The sequence below is a fragment of the Nematostella vectensis genome, chromosome 12 (assembly GCF_932526225.1).
Source record: "Nematostella vectensis chromosome 12, jaNemVect1.1, whole genome shotgun sequence".
Lineage (NCBI taxonomy): Eukaryota > Metazoa > Cnidaria > Anthozoa > Actiniaria > Edwardsiidae > Nematostella > Nematostella vectensis.
Window position 1 is genome coordinate 11,829,925 of NC_064045.1, and position 16,839 is coordinate 11,846,763.

Here is a 16,839-nt window from a genome sequence, read left to right on the forward strand (position 1 = left end):
GTTCGGCTATAGCGTGTTTGATATGTTCGGCTATAGAGGCTCCCGCCGCAGTTGCCGCCTTCTTCGTCTCTTCCACCTCCCTTCGGGGAATCGCCTCCTCGTTCAGCATCCGCCAGCCTTCCCAATCCATGCTCAGCCCTATTAAACACAAAGGCGGGCTATGTTCAACACAATGGTGGTCCTACACACTGTGCTCACCAAAGGCGAACAGACGCTTTTCTTCGAGCGGCCGATAAGGCGCCCACGCTTCGTGGCGCTCCGGCAGTGCTCGCTGTTTAACAGCTGGTATAACTTCGAGCGGGAGCATCAGATAACGACTATAGCCTCCCTCCCGCCCATCGCTACTCCGCCAGCCGGGCACCACACGGCCGAGTCCATCGTGGAAACGATCAACCGCGCTGAAAGCGAGATTCTGACCGCGAAGCTGGATCCCCTCACCGGGAAGATCGCGCTCATGTCCAATGGCGTTGCGTTCCTGAATGCCGAGCTTTGCGCACTATTTGGCCTAGAGGCTAAAGACGATCAGTTGGGGGAGCGGGGCCTCGCACTGCCCTTGGGGGGGGGCCCTACTTAAGGTGGCTTTGCCGAAAATAGAGGCCCTCTACATCTGCTGCGATATCGTAGACCGCACGCAATGCCTCTCCTTAGGCGAGCCTTCAAACGTTCTCGCTTGCATAGAAACCCGCGGGATGCCGCACGAGAAAGTCTTCTATGGACCCGACATCCCCGTTTGTGCCGCAGCATCTTCCTCTGAGTTTGTCTCGAGTATCGAAATATGGATCAGGGATGACCGCGGTAGACGGGTGGACTTTAAGGGCAAGCCTGTTCGCCTCGTATTAGAGCTAACCTAGGTCCGACATAACAATCATGGCAAACAGCGAAGTTAGCAGCGGTGCCATACACTCCTCGCTTCCCAGCGTCTGCCCCCCGAAGGATACGCACATGACGCCTACCGCTCCGGCAAGCATCGGCGGCGACGTGCAAAGCTTCCGACTCCAGAAAATATGTGACACTCAAGCGACCCTAGACAACGAGCTAACGCATCATCGACAGGTGCGGAAGAAGTATAAGCGCGCCTTTGTCGTTACCCATGCTGTGTCTGTGGCATCCGGCATCGCTGCAGGGGCGCTTTCCAGCGCCGGGGTGGGGGTCTCTTTGAGTGGGATAGGGGTTCTGATCGGCGGTCCGCTGGCAGGGGTCGCTGGGCTGGTCGGTGTAGTGGGCGTGGGCGCGGTGGTAGTCTCTAGGGGTCTTACGAGCAAGGTGGCTAAACACGAAGAAACGATGGTTTTAGCGGAGAGTAAGAAAAACTCGATCAGCGGGCTGGTCTCTAAGGCTCTGCAAGACGGGCATATCTCAGACGAAGAGCTTCGGCTAATACTTCAGGAACAAGAGAGATACTACGCGCTCAAGGCCGATGTCAGAGCTCGACACGGCCTCGCACCGCGTGAGAAAAAAAGCAGGAAAGGGCCCTCCCTGGAGACACGCAAAAAGATGAAAAAGAGGCTGCGAGAAATTCGCGAGGAGTTCGGGAGCGAGGTGTTCGAGTAAAACTCAGGTTTAAACGCCACGCTAGCGGCTTTGAGTTTACGGCCGAAAAACGGTTATTCCGCGCTCCGTAGGTTGGCGACCCAATCCACGTTCCTCGTTTTCACGGCCCTCAGGTCCTAGCACAAGGCGCTGGCGTCCCCGACATAGATTAATGATTGCTAACCATCGCTAATTACCAATCTACGCGGAGTGTGTTTTGCGTAGATTTACTTCTGCTAAGTATCCATCTACGCGAAGTAGCCCGACGTAGATTAATAACCAGCAATTATTAATCTACGCGAAACGCGTTTCGGTGTTACTGAAAGTCCCCAGCCTGGAATGGGGCTGGGGGGTCGGAGGGGGGATTCGCGCCTCCCAAGCCTAAGACGGGGCTGGGCGATTCGCGCCTCCCACTCGTTTCACTGAAAGTCCCCAGTCCCCCCCCGATAGAGTTATGACTTTTGTGTGTATTTAGATTAGCTATTTTACAGAGCTCAGGAATAGCTTTGGAATGTAAGAAAACAATTCCTAGGTCTGTAAATATGTTGGACCCAACCTGGTTTTTTTTCTCAGGACACGCCCGTGTCCTGAGATAATTAATATCACTTAAAATCTTAATATGTTAATATTTTGAATTTTGATGTATTGGAAATTCTGCACTAATGAGAGTTGCAGATCTTCTGCATCAGGCGCGTACACAGGGGTGGGGGGGTGCGCAGGGTGCGCGCGCACCCCCTCTTGGCGGCCAAAAAGTGGGTCATTTCTTATTAAGGAACCTTCTAACGCTAGGATTTTTCCATATGTTACCTATGACCGCCCCCCTCCCCTCAGCAAATCCTAGGTACGCGCCTGTGCATTACTTTGCTACAAACTGGCGGAAGCCAAAATATGCAATTAAGGTACTTGAAAAAATTGTAGTTTATATAAAAAATGCTAAATGATTACACGCCAAAATAGAACGCATTTCTCCTTTGTTGTTCTCATTCATTGTTTCTTTGCCTTATTTGTCATAATCCATGTTAGTGTAAAAGCTCTAATAACTCGATGAGGTTGGATGAGGGGGGACTTGACAGGGAGAGAGAAACCATTATTGACAATATGTGTTTTGTTCATACCAACAATTATATTTGATGTCCTTTTTGCATTTTAACCAAACAAGAACCACTTGAACTGGAAAAGCATAACGCTGTATTTCTTAAGGTTGGCTCGCGAAGTAGGAGGTTTAATAGACCTTTGGTTATATAGTATTATATGGCTATATATTTCCACGTGCAAATAAGATGAGTCTCTTGGACTATGCACTACAGCAGGCCGAAGGGCATGACGGGAGGCAAGTTGAAGTGGGCTGGCAGGCCGGAGAACATGCTGAAAACCAAACATAGTATCGATATTTATGCGAATTCGGTCTGCATCCTAGTAGCGAACTACATTATACATCCGTAGCTAAGCTAATCAGGAGCCATTAGGAGGGTACAAAACAGGTAGCCTATCACTATGGGCGTACAATACAGGTAACCCACCACTAGGAACGTACAAAACAGGTAGCCACACACGTAGCCCATCACAAGAAGCGTACAACGCAGATAGCTCAAGGCCATGACTAGGAGCGTACAACCATCTTTAGGTGCATGCAACACAGGTAGCCCATCACAAGGGGCATACAACACAGGTAGCCCGTCACCAGTGAGCAAACAAAACAGGTAGCCCATCACGAGGGGCATACAACACAGGTAGCCCATCACCAGTGAGCTTACAAAATAGGTAGCCACACACGTAGCCCATCACAAGAAGCGTACAACGCAGATAGCTCAAGCCCATGACTAGGAGCGTACAACCATCTTTAGGTCCATGCAACACAGGTAGCCCATCACTAGGGGCATACAACACAGGAAGTCCATCACCAGTGAGCGTACAAAACAGGTAGCCCATCACAAGGAGCGTACAACACAGTAGCCCATCACAAGAAGCGTACAACACAGATAACTCAAGCCCATTAGGAGCGTACAACCATCTTTAGGTGCATGCAACACAGGTAGCCCATCACTAGGGGCATACAACACAGGTAGCCTATCACCAGTGAGCGTACAAAACAGGTAGCCCATCACAAGGAGCGTACAACACAGTAGCCCATCACTATTGAGCGTTTTCATAGTTTAACGTAAATCTAGTGTACATAAATATTATCGTGACACAAAATAAACAGTCGTTAGACCGAGAGTAAATTACTAAAGTTGATCACAAAACGTCCTAAACCTATTTACCAGTCTGCTGTGACGGAGGCGGAGAAGGACTGGGCGCCACTGCAGGGTGGTAGTGGTAATGATAATGCACACTGCCTTCCTTCTCAGGCTTTGAGAATGTCGCTGAGACATAAACAAAATATTCAGATTTGCAAGTATATGACCTTTAAAAATTCTGAAGTAGACATGTGTGGGGAAACTTTTATAGCCACACCAAATATGCAAATTCGATGTACATTTCAGTAGCGACTTACACTACTCGAATCCTAAATAAAAAGAATCAACACATTCTGTAATAAAAGCAGCTACATTATACCGTCATAGTATAGGCGCTTAGGCGATACGCTTATTCGGGGGATGCGATTTTTAATGCGGGAAGCGCTTACTCGTACAATTACAGTTACATGAAAAACAACATCTAAGAGCTAAGGTATGACTCAAAAAAGCTCCCAGATTTAAAATCATATACTTGATTGAGTACCATAAAGAGTTTTGAACATAGGTACACGAAACTAAGCCAGTGGGTGTGTCTTGGAAAATGACATAATTTGGGAACTATGGAAACGAGGTCACGTGACTAGATGGCGGCCATCTTGGATTTTTCATAAATGGCTACTGGAGCAAGCCAAAAATTCGACAAATGCCACGAAATTTTGCGAGGTGATAAATATAACCTGTTTTACTGTATATATGTATTACCCTTTTTCGAGGTCACCTCGACACTCAGATAGTCGTCACATTGCTCTTTTGGCACCACTGCAATCGTCTTGTCTCCGTTTAGAAGAATCCGTCTTTCTCCGTTCGGATCTTCCGCCTTAAATAACACCTGTGGATGAAGCTCAGGGCGTTTGACGATCACTCTCAGCTTGAAGACTCCTTCTGATACCAAGTACTCTTTGTCGTTGACATCGGTTATAAGTTTGAAGGTGATTAACTTTGTGTTCTTAAATTCAATGGCGACACACATTTCTGAATAAAAAAAAATGATGATACTGTCTGTGAGTGAAAGTGATCCTGCTTCGCTGAAGCTCAGTCCTACGCGCTTCCTCAAAGCAGTGGTCACGGATTTAGCCAACCTGAGTTTTGTCTAAGTTAAACAATAACCAAGGTTTCGGATAAAATTACAATCTATCCTGGGCTCGAATCCAGGTCAGGGTTGTTAGCTTTATTCAGATTTTCAATTTTTACGTATTTGAACTTTTCCCGCTTCGCATCTACTGTAACAGTTTAGAACACAACTAATATTCTGCACACGCGGAAAGCAAATATATAAACTTAGTCCAAATAAGCTTGCACTAAAAGAATCTGTGTATATCGTAACCCGTAGTGCTTCATGGGTATCAAATGAATAATTATAGCCGCAAATAAAAACAAACCCAGGCTTAATTCAGTTCTCACACTCAGTGTTACTTTACCTCTATTTGTTTCTATTCACATAATAGGGGACTTGTGCTAAGAGATCACGTGACTGCTTGGTGGCAAACTAGCGCGCGCTCGGGCTTTTAGCGGCAAAATAACAACCACAATAACCAGAGCTTACAAAAAAAGGCAGAATTCTTTTCAGACCACAAAGCTCCAGTTAATCCAGCCAGTGGGCCACTGATACTATCCCATAGCCTGTGTTCAGACTAGGCATGCAAAGATTCGTCACAATGACGTCTCTAGCCTTTGTGTGTGTTGAGCCATTTGAATCATGCATAGTGATCAGCAGGGTTGGGCTACCTGTGGTGTTATGTGAGAACATACCTTTAGCTTCAGTCGCTGCTTGTTTTAACTGATGACCGGGGATTTTGGGTCCTGTTACGTCAAGTACATCATAACAATTGGCCATGTCATTTTGACCTACTGGTAATGGGAAAAAGTTGAACGAGCATCTGTCTTTAAACTTTTCAGACGTTTGAGCAAATGTGAGCTTGGTTTCAACCCACTTATTCGTTTTTTTAGGCGTCTCACAGAGGAACCACATGTCGTGATCTTTGGTCATCAGGAGAAAAGAAAAGTAGTTCGCCACAATCTTTTGTGCCTTTAAGGTTGCTTGGCGTTCTACAAGAGAAAGAAACGGAAGAAATATTTTAAGAATCTCTCAATTGGTGAACAAAATAAATGAAGAAATTTTGAAATAGCCAACTAAACACAAAGTAGCAAAGGCTGCCCAAATCATCCGATGAAAACTGGAATTTTCAAATACTTGTGATTTTGCAAGATGAAGAAGAACTGGCGGCTAAAAGATGAAGTCTTGTATAAAATGAAATAACCGTCCTCAAATAAGAATTAGCAGGGCCTGCTGCTTAGGTTCAAATCTTATGTTAGGCTCTTATTCATGTATGTTCACAATGCAATTTGATAGTATTTGATAGTTTTTAGTTTGACTTGTCGTGTCACTGTGGCGATTTGCACGATTTGCACTAAGAAATCACGTGACTTTTTTGTGGCAAACCCGCGCGCGCTCCGGCTTTTGGCGGCAAAATTACAACAACAGGAAAGTTTCTATGTCAAAAGGGGCTTATTACATTGACATTTTTTTTTTCTTCGCTCTTTGGTGGCCGCCGCCATTTCTGTGTTTATTTTGGCTTGAATTTGCCATTAAAAAGTCAAGTGATTACTTGGGGCAAGTAAAAATGTCTCAACTTACTAAATCGATCGGTGCCATCATTCTTTTCCAAGTAGAACCTAAAATTCCTTTGTACTACGAAATATCCAGGGGTGCAAATTGATTCTAGCGACAAGATTTTCTTAGATGGCTTTAGAGCGTGCCCCTTGCGGATGATGAAGTATTGGCAGCCACTATCTACGATCATTTGACTCCCCTTGGACTTAAGACAGTGATTGAGCGACGCGTCTGGTTGTTTCGCGGGTATATCCGTAGAATGGACCGTGTATTTGGCCCCGATAACAACTGAAATGCAATTTCAAAAAATAAATTTTAAATGATTTTGATCAACAAACCAGCCAAGTTAGTCAGTTGGTCGGTCGGTCGCTCAAAATCCTGTCAGTCTATTATTCAATAGGTCAAATTCACCCTTTCGGCGCTGAAGTCACGTGCGTTTTGCGGGGTCAAAGTCCAACAAATCGTAAACAACCCGCAAAAGTTCGGACAGGTGCGTATGCTTCGCACGAACAAAATGGTGACAGCATTGTCTTATGGCACCTGTAGAAATGAATCTAGATTCCTGCAGTTATGAGAATACGGAGATTCATTCAAGTGTGGCAAGGATTTGCAGCTCGTATTTTGTCGGCGAAAATAGCACCACCTTAAACCTGCAGATGTCAGTCAATCAATCAAGGAAGGGTAATTTATTTATTTTTGGTTTACTTTAGTTCCCGACGGCTAACACTAGTGTTATTTTCATAGTTTGAACAAACGGAATTTCAAGCGAAAGGCGTCTTTTAGCGTAGAGAGAATTTGCCCACAGAACAACAACGAAAACCGACTTCATCGCCAGTCGGATAAATCTGAACAAGAACATAGAGCCTAAATAGATTAGAGGTAATCAGTGGCTTTAAGAACTCATTCAAGGCTCATTCAAGTGCAGCAAAGACATTTTTTTGTCCACTCGAAAAACACATCATCCAGCAGCAACTCGTTTTCTGCGGGAAAAAAGAAAATCGTCGCGATCTTTAACCACCGACGACCTGAAATCTAATAATGCCCAAGCCGCTGCATGTTTTTAACTCGTCTGGCAACGAGTTTCATCAGGGTTTTCGCTGCTGTTTTGTGAAGGTATATTTTCTCTGTCCTACGCTAAAAGACGCCTTTCGCTTTAAACTTCGTTTTTCAAACTATGAAAAATAACACTATGTTTGCCTTCGGGGACTAATTAAACCAAAAATAAATAACTTACCCTTCCTTTACTGACATCTTCAGATATAGGATCAGGATCATCTGCTGTGGTGCCATTTTCGCCGACAAAATGCAAGCTGCAAATATAAATATCCTTGCCACACTTGAATGAATCTCCATGTTTGCTCCGCGTTAAATTTATTCTTTCTTCTTCTACTATTCTTATGAAAGAATAGTACAGGGCCCCCATTGCCATTTCTCTCCTATAACTGCGGGAATCTATTAGATTCATTTCTACAGGACGGTGCTATGAGACAAGGCTTTGTTGTCACCAATTTGTGCGTACGAAGCATACGCTTCGTCACTTGTCCGAGCTTTCGCGGGTTGTTTACGATTTGTTGGGCTTTTACCCCGCAAAACGCACGTGAATTTCCAGCGCCGAAAGGGTTAAGTGTCTGTCGATCAGTTAGCTAGGTCTCGGTCAGTTAGCTAGGACTAGGTAAGTTAGCTGGGTCTATGTCAGTTAGCTGGGTCTAGGTAAGTTAGCTATGGGTCTAGGTCAGTTAGCTGGGTCTAGGTCAGTTAGCCGGATCTAGGTCAGTTTGCCGGATCTAGGTAAGTTAGTTGGGTCTAGGTCAGTTAGCTGGGTCTAGGTAAGTTAGCTGGGTCTAGGTCAGTTAGCCGCGTCTAGGTCAGTTAGCTGGGTCTAGTCAGTTAGCTAAGTCTAGGTCAGCTAGCTAGGTCTAGGTCAGTTAGCTGGGTCTAGGTCAGTTAGCTGGGTCTAGGTAAGTTAGCTAGGTCTAGGTAAGTTAGCTAGGTCTAGGTAAGTTAACTAGGTCTAGGTCAGTTAACTAGGTCTAGATAAGTTAACTAGGTCTAGGTCAGTTAGCTAGGTCTAGGTCAGTTAGCTAGGTCTAGGTCAGTTAGCTAAGTCTAGGTCAGAGTTAGCTGGGTCTAGTCAGTTAGCTGGGTCTAGGTCAGTTAGCTAGGTCTAGGTCAGTTAGCTAGGTCTAGGTAAGTTAACTAGGTCTAGGTCAGTTAGCTGGGTCTACGTCAGTTAGCTAGGTCTAGGTCAGTTAGCTTAGCCTAGGTCAATTAGCTGAGTCTAGGTCAGTTAGCTAGGTCTAGGTCAGTTAGCTAAGTCTGGGTCAATTAGCTAGGTCTAGGTCAGTTAGCTGGGTCTAGGTAAGTCAGCTAGGTCTAGGTCAGTTAGCTGGGTCTAGGTAAGTCAGCTAGGTCTAGGTCAGTTAGCTAAGTCTAGGTCATTTAGCTAGCTCTAGGTAAGTTAATAGGTCAGTAAAACACCATGCAATCATTGCTAACATCGGCTAGCATTGATGGCAGGTATCGCTCGACTGTCCGCAAGACAAAGAAAATATTAGCGACTACTTCGAGCACTACCTAACATGGTGTAGAGACATCAGATATGGTGTACAGACAGCTACGGAGCAATGCGACTGTTCTCGCCAGGAATGGTGCTGTTTGCAAGGAATTTAAGTCATATGTTTTAAGTAAAATTCATTCATAGGATTCATAATGGCAAAACCAATATGGTTTCCGTACTTTTTTTCGCCATGCCAAGATGATGCACAAATTTCCTTGCCATCTCATCAGGGTCTTCACCAGCTTTAGGTTGGTACACGAAATCTTTCACTTGGGAAACTGCCTCGTTTTCATTGCCCTCCATTCCTGCGTACAACATCCCTTCTTTGACAGTTCCATCCGGAAGAATGGCTTTGAAAATCGTCTTACCGCCGGAAGCGCCAGATTGAGAAGAACCACTGGACGATCCACTTGTGGAAATACCTCCACCGGAAGTTACCATCGATGTACCAGTGCTTCCGGAGCTTCCTGTACTAGTGCTTGTTCCCCCTCCTCCTCCTCCTGCAGCTCCTGTAGATCCGCCAGTGGTACCGACCCCTCCCCCACCACCTGCTGAAGCCCCAGCACTACTTGCGCTCCCAGTTGTTGCACCAACCATGGCACCCGATGAAGATGCTCCCGTGCTGCCACCGGCTGCTGTCGTTAGCCCCCCGGTAGATGTCCCAGAAGAAGTTCCCCCGACGGTTTGGGGACCGCCTTAAAAATATTCAGGCAAAATTTAGACAAATGTAATTGAGCATATTTAGTGGCCATCTTGGAAAATGATTAATATGCAAATAAGGGGGCAGAGTGATCCCTTTTATAATGCAAGTTGCTTTTTTAAACTTGTCCTATCATATAAAGAAAGCGTTTTAACTCACTTACCCACGCACTCAAGCTGCGCCACGCAGCTTAAAGCTATGTATATATTTGCACATAATATATTTATTTGTATATAGGTCAGGTTAATTTCTTTTTAGTTCATATATTTATGATCTATCGTTACTTATTTAGCTTAGGATAGTTTCTTCGCAGATGAAGAGCCACATAGTGTATACACTGTGAATAAACCATTATTATTATATTATATTATTACTCGATCACTCATCCACTCACTCACCCACTCACTCGCACGCTCACGCAATCACTCACGCACGCACTCACGCAATTACTCACTCACTTACCCACTCACGCACTCACTCACTCAATCACCAACCCACTCAACCCCCCACTCGCTCGCTCGCTCACTCACTCACTCTCTCACTCACTCACTCACTCACTCACTCACTCACTCACTCACTCACTCACTCACTCACTCGCTAACTCATTCACTCACAATATCTCACTCACCCACTCCCTATAAATAAATAAATCAATTACTCATCCACTTACCCACCCACTCACACATTCACTCACTCACTTTTTTTCATTTATTAACACTTACTATGCGATGCCACCGTTTGTGTAGATGTAACTCCATTCTTATTCAAATGAATATTGATCACGTGACCAGGTCCTGTGTACGCTTTTAGAGCAAGGCTGATAGCTTTATTCATTACTATCCTTGCTGCTTTCGCGGCTGCCTCGGCTCCAGCCTTCGCTCCTCCTTCTGCTCCTGCTGCTGCTCCGGCTGCGGCTCCAGCACGAGCCCCTGAATGAGAAGCTGCTGACTCTCCAGCATAAGCCCCCGCTCTCGCTCCTGCTCGGGCCGCTATCTTCATTAGGTGCAACTGTGATGTGTGGTTATATGCTTTCAGGGAATGAAGGTAGTAGAGATGAGTATCAAAAACTGGAATTAGGAGAAACAGACAGACTGGGAAAAAAGAGCAACCCAGGTTGAATTTTATGATTAACGCCTCCAGACAGAGGGACAGACGGACGGACGAACAGAAACATTCTCAGCTCAAGGATGATTTTTTTTACATCTCAGACCCAGGGACAGGGAGAAAGAGGGGCAGGACGGACAGAAGGACAGATGGACAGAAGGACAGAGGGACAAAAAGACAGAGGGACAAAAGGACAGAGGAACAAAATGACAGAGGGACAAAAGGATAGAGGGACAAAAGGACAGAGGAACAAAAAGACAGAGGGACAAAAGGACAGAGGGACAAAAAGACAGAGGGACAAAAAGACAGAGGGACAAAAGGACAGAGGGACAAAAAGACAGAGGGACAGAAGGACAGAGGGACAAAAAGACAGAGGGACAAAAGGACAGAGGGAAAAAAAGACAGAGGGACAAAAGGACAGAGGGACAAAAGGACAGAGGGACAAAAAGACAGAGGGACAGAAGGACAGAGGGACAAAAAGACAGAGGGACAATAGGACAGAGGCACGAAAGGACAAAAAGACAGAGGGACAGAGGGACAAAAGGACAGAGGGACAAAAAGACAGAGGGACAGAAGGACAGAGGGACAAAAGGACAGAGGGACAATAGGACAGAGGGACAAAAGGACAGAAAGACAAAAAGACAGAGGTACAAAAGGTCAGAGGGACAAAAAAACTGAAGGAGAAAAGGTCAGAGGGACAAAAATACAGAGGGACAATAGGACAGAGGCACGAAAGGACAAAAAGGCAGAGGGACAGAGGGACAAAAGGACAGAGGGACAAAAAGACAGATGGACAGAAGGACAGAAGGACAGAGGGAAAAAAGTAAAGAGGGACAAAAAGACAGAGGGACAGAAGGACAGAGGGACAAAAAGACAGAGGGACAAAAGGACAGAGGGACAAAAGGACAGAGGGACAATAGGACAGAGGCACGAAAGGACAAAAAGGCAGAGGGACAGAGGGACAAAAGGACAGAGGGACAAAAAGACAGAGGGACAGAAGGACAGAAGGACAGAGGGAAAAAAGTAAAGAGGGACAAAAAGACAGAGGGACAGAAGGACAAAAAGACAGAGGGACAAAAGGACAGAGGGACAAAAGGACAGAGGGACAGAAGGACAGAGCGACAGAAGGACAGAGGGACAAAAGGACAGAGGGACAAAAAGACAGAGGGACAGAAGGACAGAGTGACAAAAAGACAAAGGGACAGAAGGACAGAGGGACAAAAAGACAGAGGGACAGAAGGACAGAGGGACAAAAAGACAGAGGGACAAAAGGACAGAGGGACAAAAGGACAGAGGGACAGAAGGACAGAGCGACAGAAGGACAGAGGGACAAAAGGACAGAGGAACAAAAAGACAGAGGGACAATAGGACATAGGGACAAAGGGACAAAAAGACAGAGGGACAGAAGGACAGAGGGACAGAAGGACAGAGGGACAAAAAGACAGAGGGACAAAAGGACAGAGGGACAAAAAGACAGAGGGACAGAAGGACAGAGGGACAAAAGGACAGAAAGACAGAGGGACAAAAAAACAGAGGGACAAAAGAACTGAAGGAGAAAAGGTCAGAGGGACAAAAAGACAGAGGGACAATAGGACAGAGGCACGAAAGGACAGAGGGACAAAAGGACAGAGAGACAAGAGGACAGAGGGACAGAAGGAGAGAGGGACAAAAAGACAGAGGGACAATAGGACAGAGGCACGAAAGGACAGAGGGACAAAAGGACAGAGGGACAAGAGGATAGAGGGACAGAAGGAGAGAGGGACAAAAAGACAGAGGGACAAAAGGACAGAGGGACAAAAAAAACAGAGGGACAAAAGGACAGAGGGACAAGAGGACAGAGGGACAGAAGGACAGAGGGACAAAAGGACAGTAGGGACAAAAGGACAGAGGGACAAAAAAAACAGAGGGACAAAAGGGCCGAGGGACAAAAGGACAGAGGGACAAAAAGACAGAGGGACAAAAAGACAGAGGGACAAAAGGACAGAGGGACAAAAAGACAGAGGTACAGAAGGACAGAGGACAAAAGGACCGAGGGACAAAAGGACAGAGGTACAGAAGGACAGAGGGACAAAAGGACCGAGGGACAAAAGGACAGAGGGACAGAAGGACAGAGGGACAAAAGGACCGAGGGACAAAAGGACAGAGGGACAGAAGGACAAAGGGACAAAAAGACAGAGGGACAAAAGGACAGAGGGACAGAAGGAGATAGGGACAGAAGGACAGAGGGACAAAAGGACACAGGGACAAAAAGACAGAGGGTCAAAACGACAGAGGGACAAAAAGACAGACAAAGGGACAGAGGGACAAAAGGGCAGAGGGACAAAAGGACAGAGGTTCAAAAGGACAGAGTGACAAAAAGACAGAGGGTCAAAAGGACAGAGGGTCAAAAGGACAGTGGGATAAAAAGACAGAGGGTCTGCGGAACAGACACACAAGCCAGATAGACATACCTGATGATGATGATGATGAGTATGTTGTCCATAAAAACTGGGAGGGGATGGGTGCGTAGAATTTGCCATCAGGGGTCTTTACAGCGACCACTAAGGAGTCATCATTATAGTATTCTTTCATTAATGTCTCCATGTAGTAGTACTTTCCTTTAGTAAGCTGTGCCGTCCAAGACCGTTGTTCCACGTACCTTTTAGCATATAGAAAAGTTAGTGATTAGATGCGTAGATCATTGGCGGACCTAGTGGGGGGAAGGCTCCTCCTGTGATTGTAATGAAATGCTATAACAAGAAAGTCACCATGCTTTGTACTGCGGGAGGGTAGGTTATAACTAATGGAGGATTCAGGTTTCAAAGGATATCAATAGAACCATTTTTTTGGCAAATAAAAGTTTGTCCTTCGTAACATGAGCAACACGAAAACCCTGCTGAGTTTCTTCTAACTTACTTACTTTTCAAATTCATTAGGCTCTGTAAATCTTATACCAGATACACTTGCAATCATACTTTTGTGTTCAGGCATCTCATCTATGCTCAGGTACAATTCTCCCTGATTGTTAGCGGCTAAATGATAGAAATTTTGGTGTGTCAGTACGAAGTTGTTAGAGTATACAAACTGTTTTAAGTAAGGTTACTTCAAGAACTGCAGTGCTTTAGGAGTGCTTTAGGAGTAACGTAAAAAGTGCTGAATCCTGGTCTTTGAAACTATGTTTACAGGCTCATAAACAAGATTTACAAACCTGTATTAAACTTTTACTTATTTCGTGTCTTTTAATAAACATGGAGCAATGACGGTTACGATACAACCTCATTTCAAATAGCTGTAAGCTGATCCAGCTGAAGGATGAGGTAAGATCATAGTTTTCAATAGCGTAGGCAAGATTTGATTTAAAGGGGTGATGATGAGGGCGCAGTAATAGGTATCAAATTGAAAAATGAAATCACATGACGATAATTCAATGACCAACTTATTGGCGGGGTGGTTGAGGGGGGGGGAGGGGACCTGGATGCATATAAATGAAATAATACGAGGAGAATGAAGCATCAAAATCATCATGGACATCATTGAGACAACTCGGGGCATTAAATATAGGGTATTTCAGGGCGGTCTTTTGGGTAGTTATGGGTATTCGCAGGGGCTCATAAGTAGGGGTAATCATCTGTATCATATGTGTCACGGCGTTTCCCAGGATCAGGCTATTTTTAAAAGCTCGCGCACGAACGGGCCAATCAGCTACGTTGACGTTGTCCGGTGCGCGCGAGGGACGTGAGGTTGTACGCGCAAATTTCAGTTAGGAAGAATATTTTTTCTATCCATCATCCTACGGTTTTGTTTGTTTACCAAAAAATTGTAAGCTAGAATTCAAAGTCTATTATTATTTCCTATGTATTTATTTACCATAATTATTATTGTTGTCATATACATATGTTCTTATTACAATTGGTAGGAGGACTAAACAAACAATAACAGGCTTTAACAAGTAGTCCACCTTTCTAAAATAATCATATATGTTTTCATTAAAGGTATCAAATTAGCTACATGTACAAGCGTATAATTTCATGACATAAGTTTAAGTTATCTTGTATCACAGCACATATGCCAATCAAGCAGAAAAGAACAAAAAACATATAATATATTTACAACAGGTTGATTATTTGGAGAAAAATCTAAAGCTTGTTACCCTCTAAAATGTAATTTTTGTATTGCTTTTTAAATAGCCTAAAGGAATTACAACATTTTAATGAATCAGGAATAGTATTCCAAATTGTGGATACTTTATTCCTAGTGGATATTTTGCCATAATTTGATCTACTGAGGGGTTGCCGCAATTTCCGCGCCCCCTTGTATTATGGGGATGAATAGTATGTACATATGCATAGAAGTTATCAAATTACTTTGGTAGATTTTTAGTTGTAAGCTTGTACGTGAAGCAGCCAATAAGAAAGTCATTTATTTCGTATATGTTTAAAAGATTTAATGATTTGAAAAGTGGTTTTGATGGAGCGAGGTAATCTGAAGTCGTAGGTAGGGTTGGATTTATATTAAAGAAGAGAGCAACAAAAAGTCAATGTATCGAAGAGAGAACATAGCTTCTTGTCTGAGACTGCGCGTGCAGTTGAGCTCAGCCAAAACGTTAACACAAAGGTCGAATCTGATTGGCTCATCCGCACGTCTAAAAATAGCCTGATCCAAGGAAACGCCGTGGCACCTATATAGTACCAGAATGTGGGGAAATTGATTGCCCCTACTTATGAGCCCCTGATATTCGGTAGTTATTTTATTCGGGCGCTCGGGCCAGTATTTCGGTTATTCGGGTGTTATACTTGGATTGTTTTCTCAAGGGGGCCTAACGGTTTACAGTTCACGGCAGGCTTAACTGACCCGGACAAGAACCGAGGGTTGTTTACCATTTAACAGGAAGTTTTGGTACTTCTGGTTATTTTGTAAATGGTACAGATTACTCCCACTGGGAAATTTCCGGATAATGTGGGATTGCTTGAGAGGTAGTCCACTTTTACCGGGTATACCAGAAATCCAGGAAAATCGCGTATTATTTTCAGTTTTATTTCCATAGAATATTTGACCGAGGCCCCTATCGGCCCAAAAGTAGAATTTCTGGGTACAGAAGCAAATGATACACAAGTTGCCCCGGAATAACTGGAATATAGGAAACTTTTTCTTACCATGGCATACCGGAAAAAACTGGGATCTTATTCCTTATTACGGAATTTCCGATTAAATGGTAAACAACCGATCCCCAAGCCTGATTTTGCAAAATCTATCGCAGCTATTCAAGAGATTCCCACACAGGTTATACCATTCGTTCGTCTTACTCAGATCAAAATCAGTTTATTGAGTGACTTACAGATATAGAATACGTGGGGCCCACTCTGTTGCGGTACAAAGTAGGTTCTGATCCGGGTCCCGAAATTTTCGCCCCAGTTTGCCGGTTGCGTAAAGGCAGATGCGTAACCGCGCCATGTAGGAAGGTTGGGGTAGCGTGGGTCCTTTAGTAGATTCTCAATTTCATATGTATCAACTCCTTCCCACTTCTCTATATAAACCCCGTGCTGGCGTGTTACTCCTGTGGCGTATAGAAAGACGCAATGAAAAAGTCCATTGTCACTAGTAACGCAGTAATAGGTATGAAGATGAGAAATAAAATTCGCGCACCCATACGATATATCCAAGCTAGTCGCAGGCGTTATTATTGGTTTTCCTGTGGTAAGGTATCGAAATTGTCACGTGATAGGAACCCTCAACCCGAACGGTCTTTACGTCATTTAATACACCATAGTACTTCATGTAGGGTTAGGGTGAGGGAGTTTGTGCATGACGTACTAACCCCTAGTCCCAGATCCCACGTCTTCTCGCTGTCATCTGCGAGCACACAGGAAACCCGACAAAAACACCTAGGACTTGCTATATCCTCATTAACTTCTTAACCCCTTGTATAGAAAAACACCCTCGGAATTCCCAGATTTCCACTGCGGGGACTGGGATAAATGATGGCTGTAGTTTTTCTAAATGGTCTAAAAGAGCCTGGGGCGAGCGCACGGGACACCTGTGATTTTCTAAAACGTTAGGGACTTGGCTTGACAGTATGGTTTTAATGCTGTACAGTAAGTCAAAACAACGACAGAAGTCAGCC

General features: G+C 44.7%; 1 protein-coding gene across 7 annotated transcripts in view; it reads right to left on the minus strand.

Moving 5' to 3' along the window:
- Positions 1-2,504: 2,504 nt before the first annotated feature.
- The window catches only part of LOC116603915, a 29,948-nt gene continuing 15,613 nt past the window's right edge, over positions 2,505-16,839 (minus strand). For 5 of the 7 annotated variants that reach the window (XM_048719599.1, XM_048719598.1, XM_048719601.1 and 2 more), the window contains 10 exons: positions 16,054-16,272; positions 13,639-13,750; positions 13,190-13,377; positions 10,358-10,663; positions 9,115-9,630; positions 6,403-6,666; positions 5,517-5,813; positions 4,470-4,739; positions 3,792-3,893; positions 2,505-2,895 (listed from right to left, as the gene is read on the minus strand). In XM_048719599.1, the coding sequence (XP_048575556.1) occupies positions 2,825-2,895; positions 3,792-3,893; positions 4,470-4,739; positions 5,517-5,813; positions 6,403-6,666; positions 9,115-9,630; positions 10,358-10,663; positions 13,190-13,377; positions 13,639-13,750; positions 16,054-16,272 (2,345 nt within the window). In that variant the 3' untranslated portion in view covers positions 2,505-2,824. Of the gene's footprint in view, positions 2,896-3,791; positions 3,894-4,469; positions 4,740-5,516; positions 5,814-6,402; positions 6,667-9,114; positions 9,631-10,357; positions 10,666-13,189; positions 13,378-13,638; positions 13,751-16,053; positions 16,273-16,839 lie in introns of all 7 variants that reach the window. The other 2 variants (XM_048719602.1, XM_048719603.1) reach the window with 2 other exon arrangements.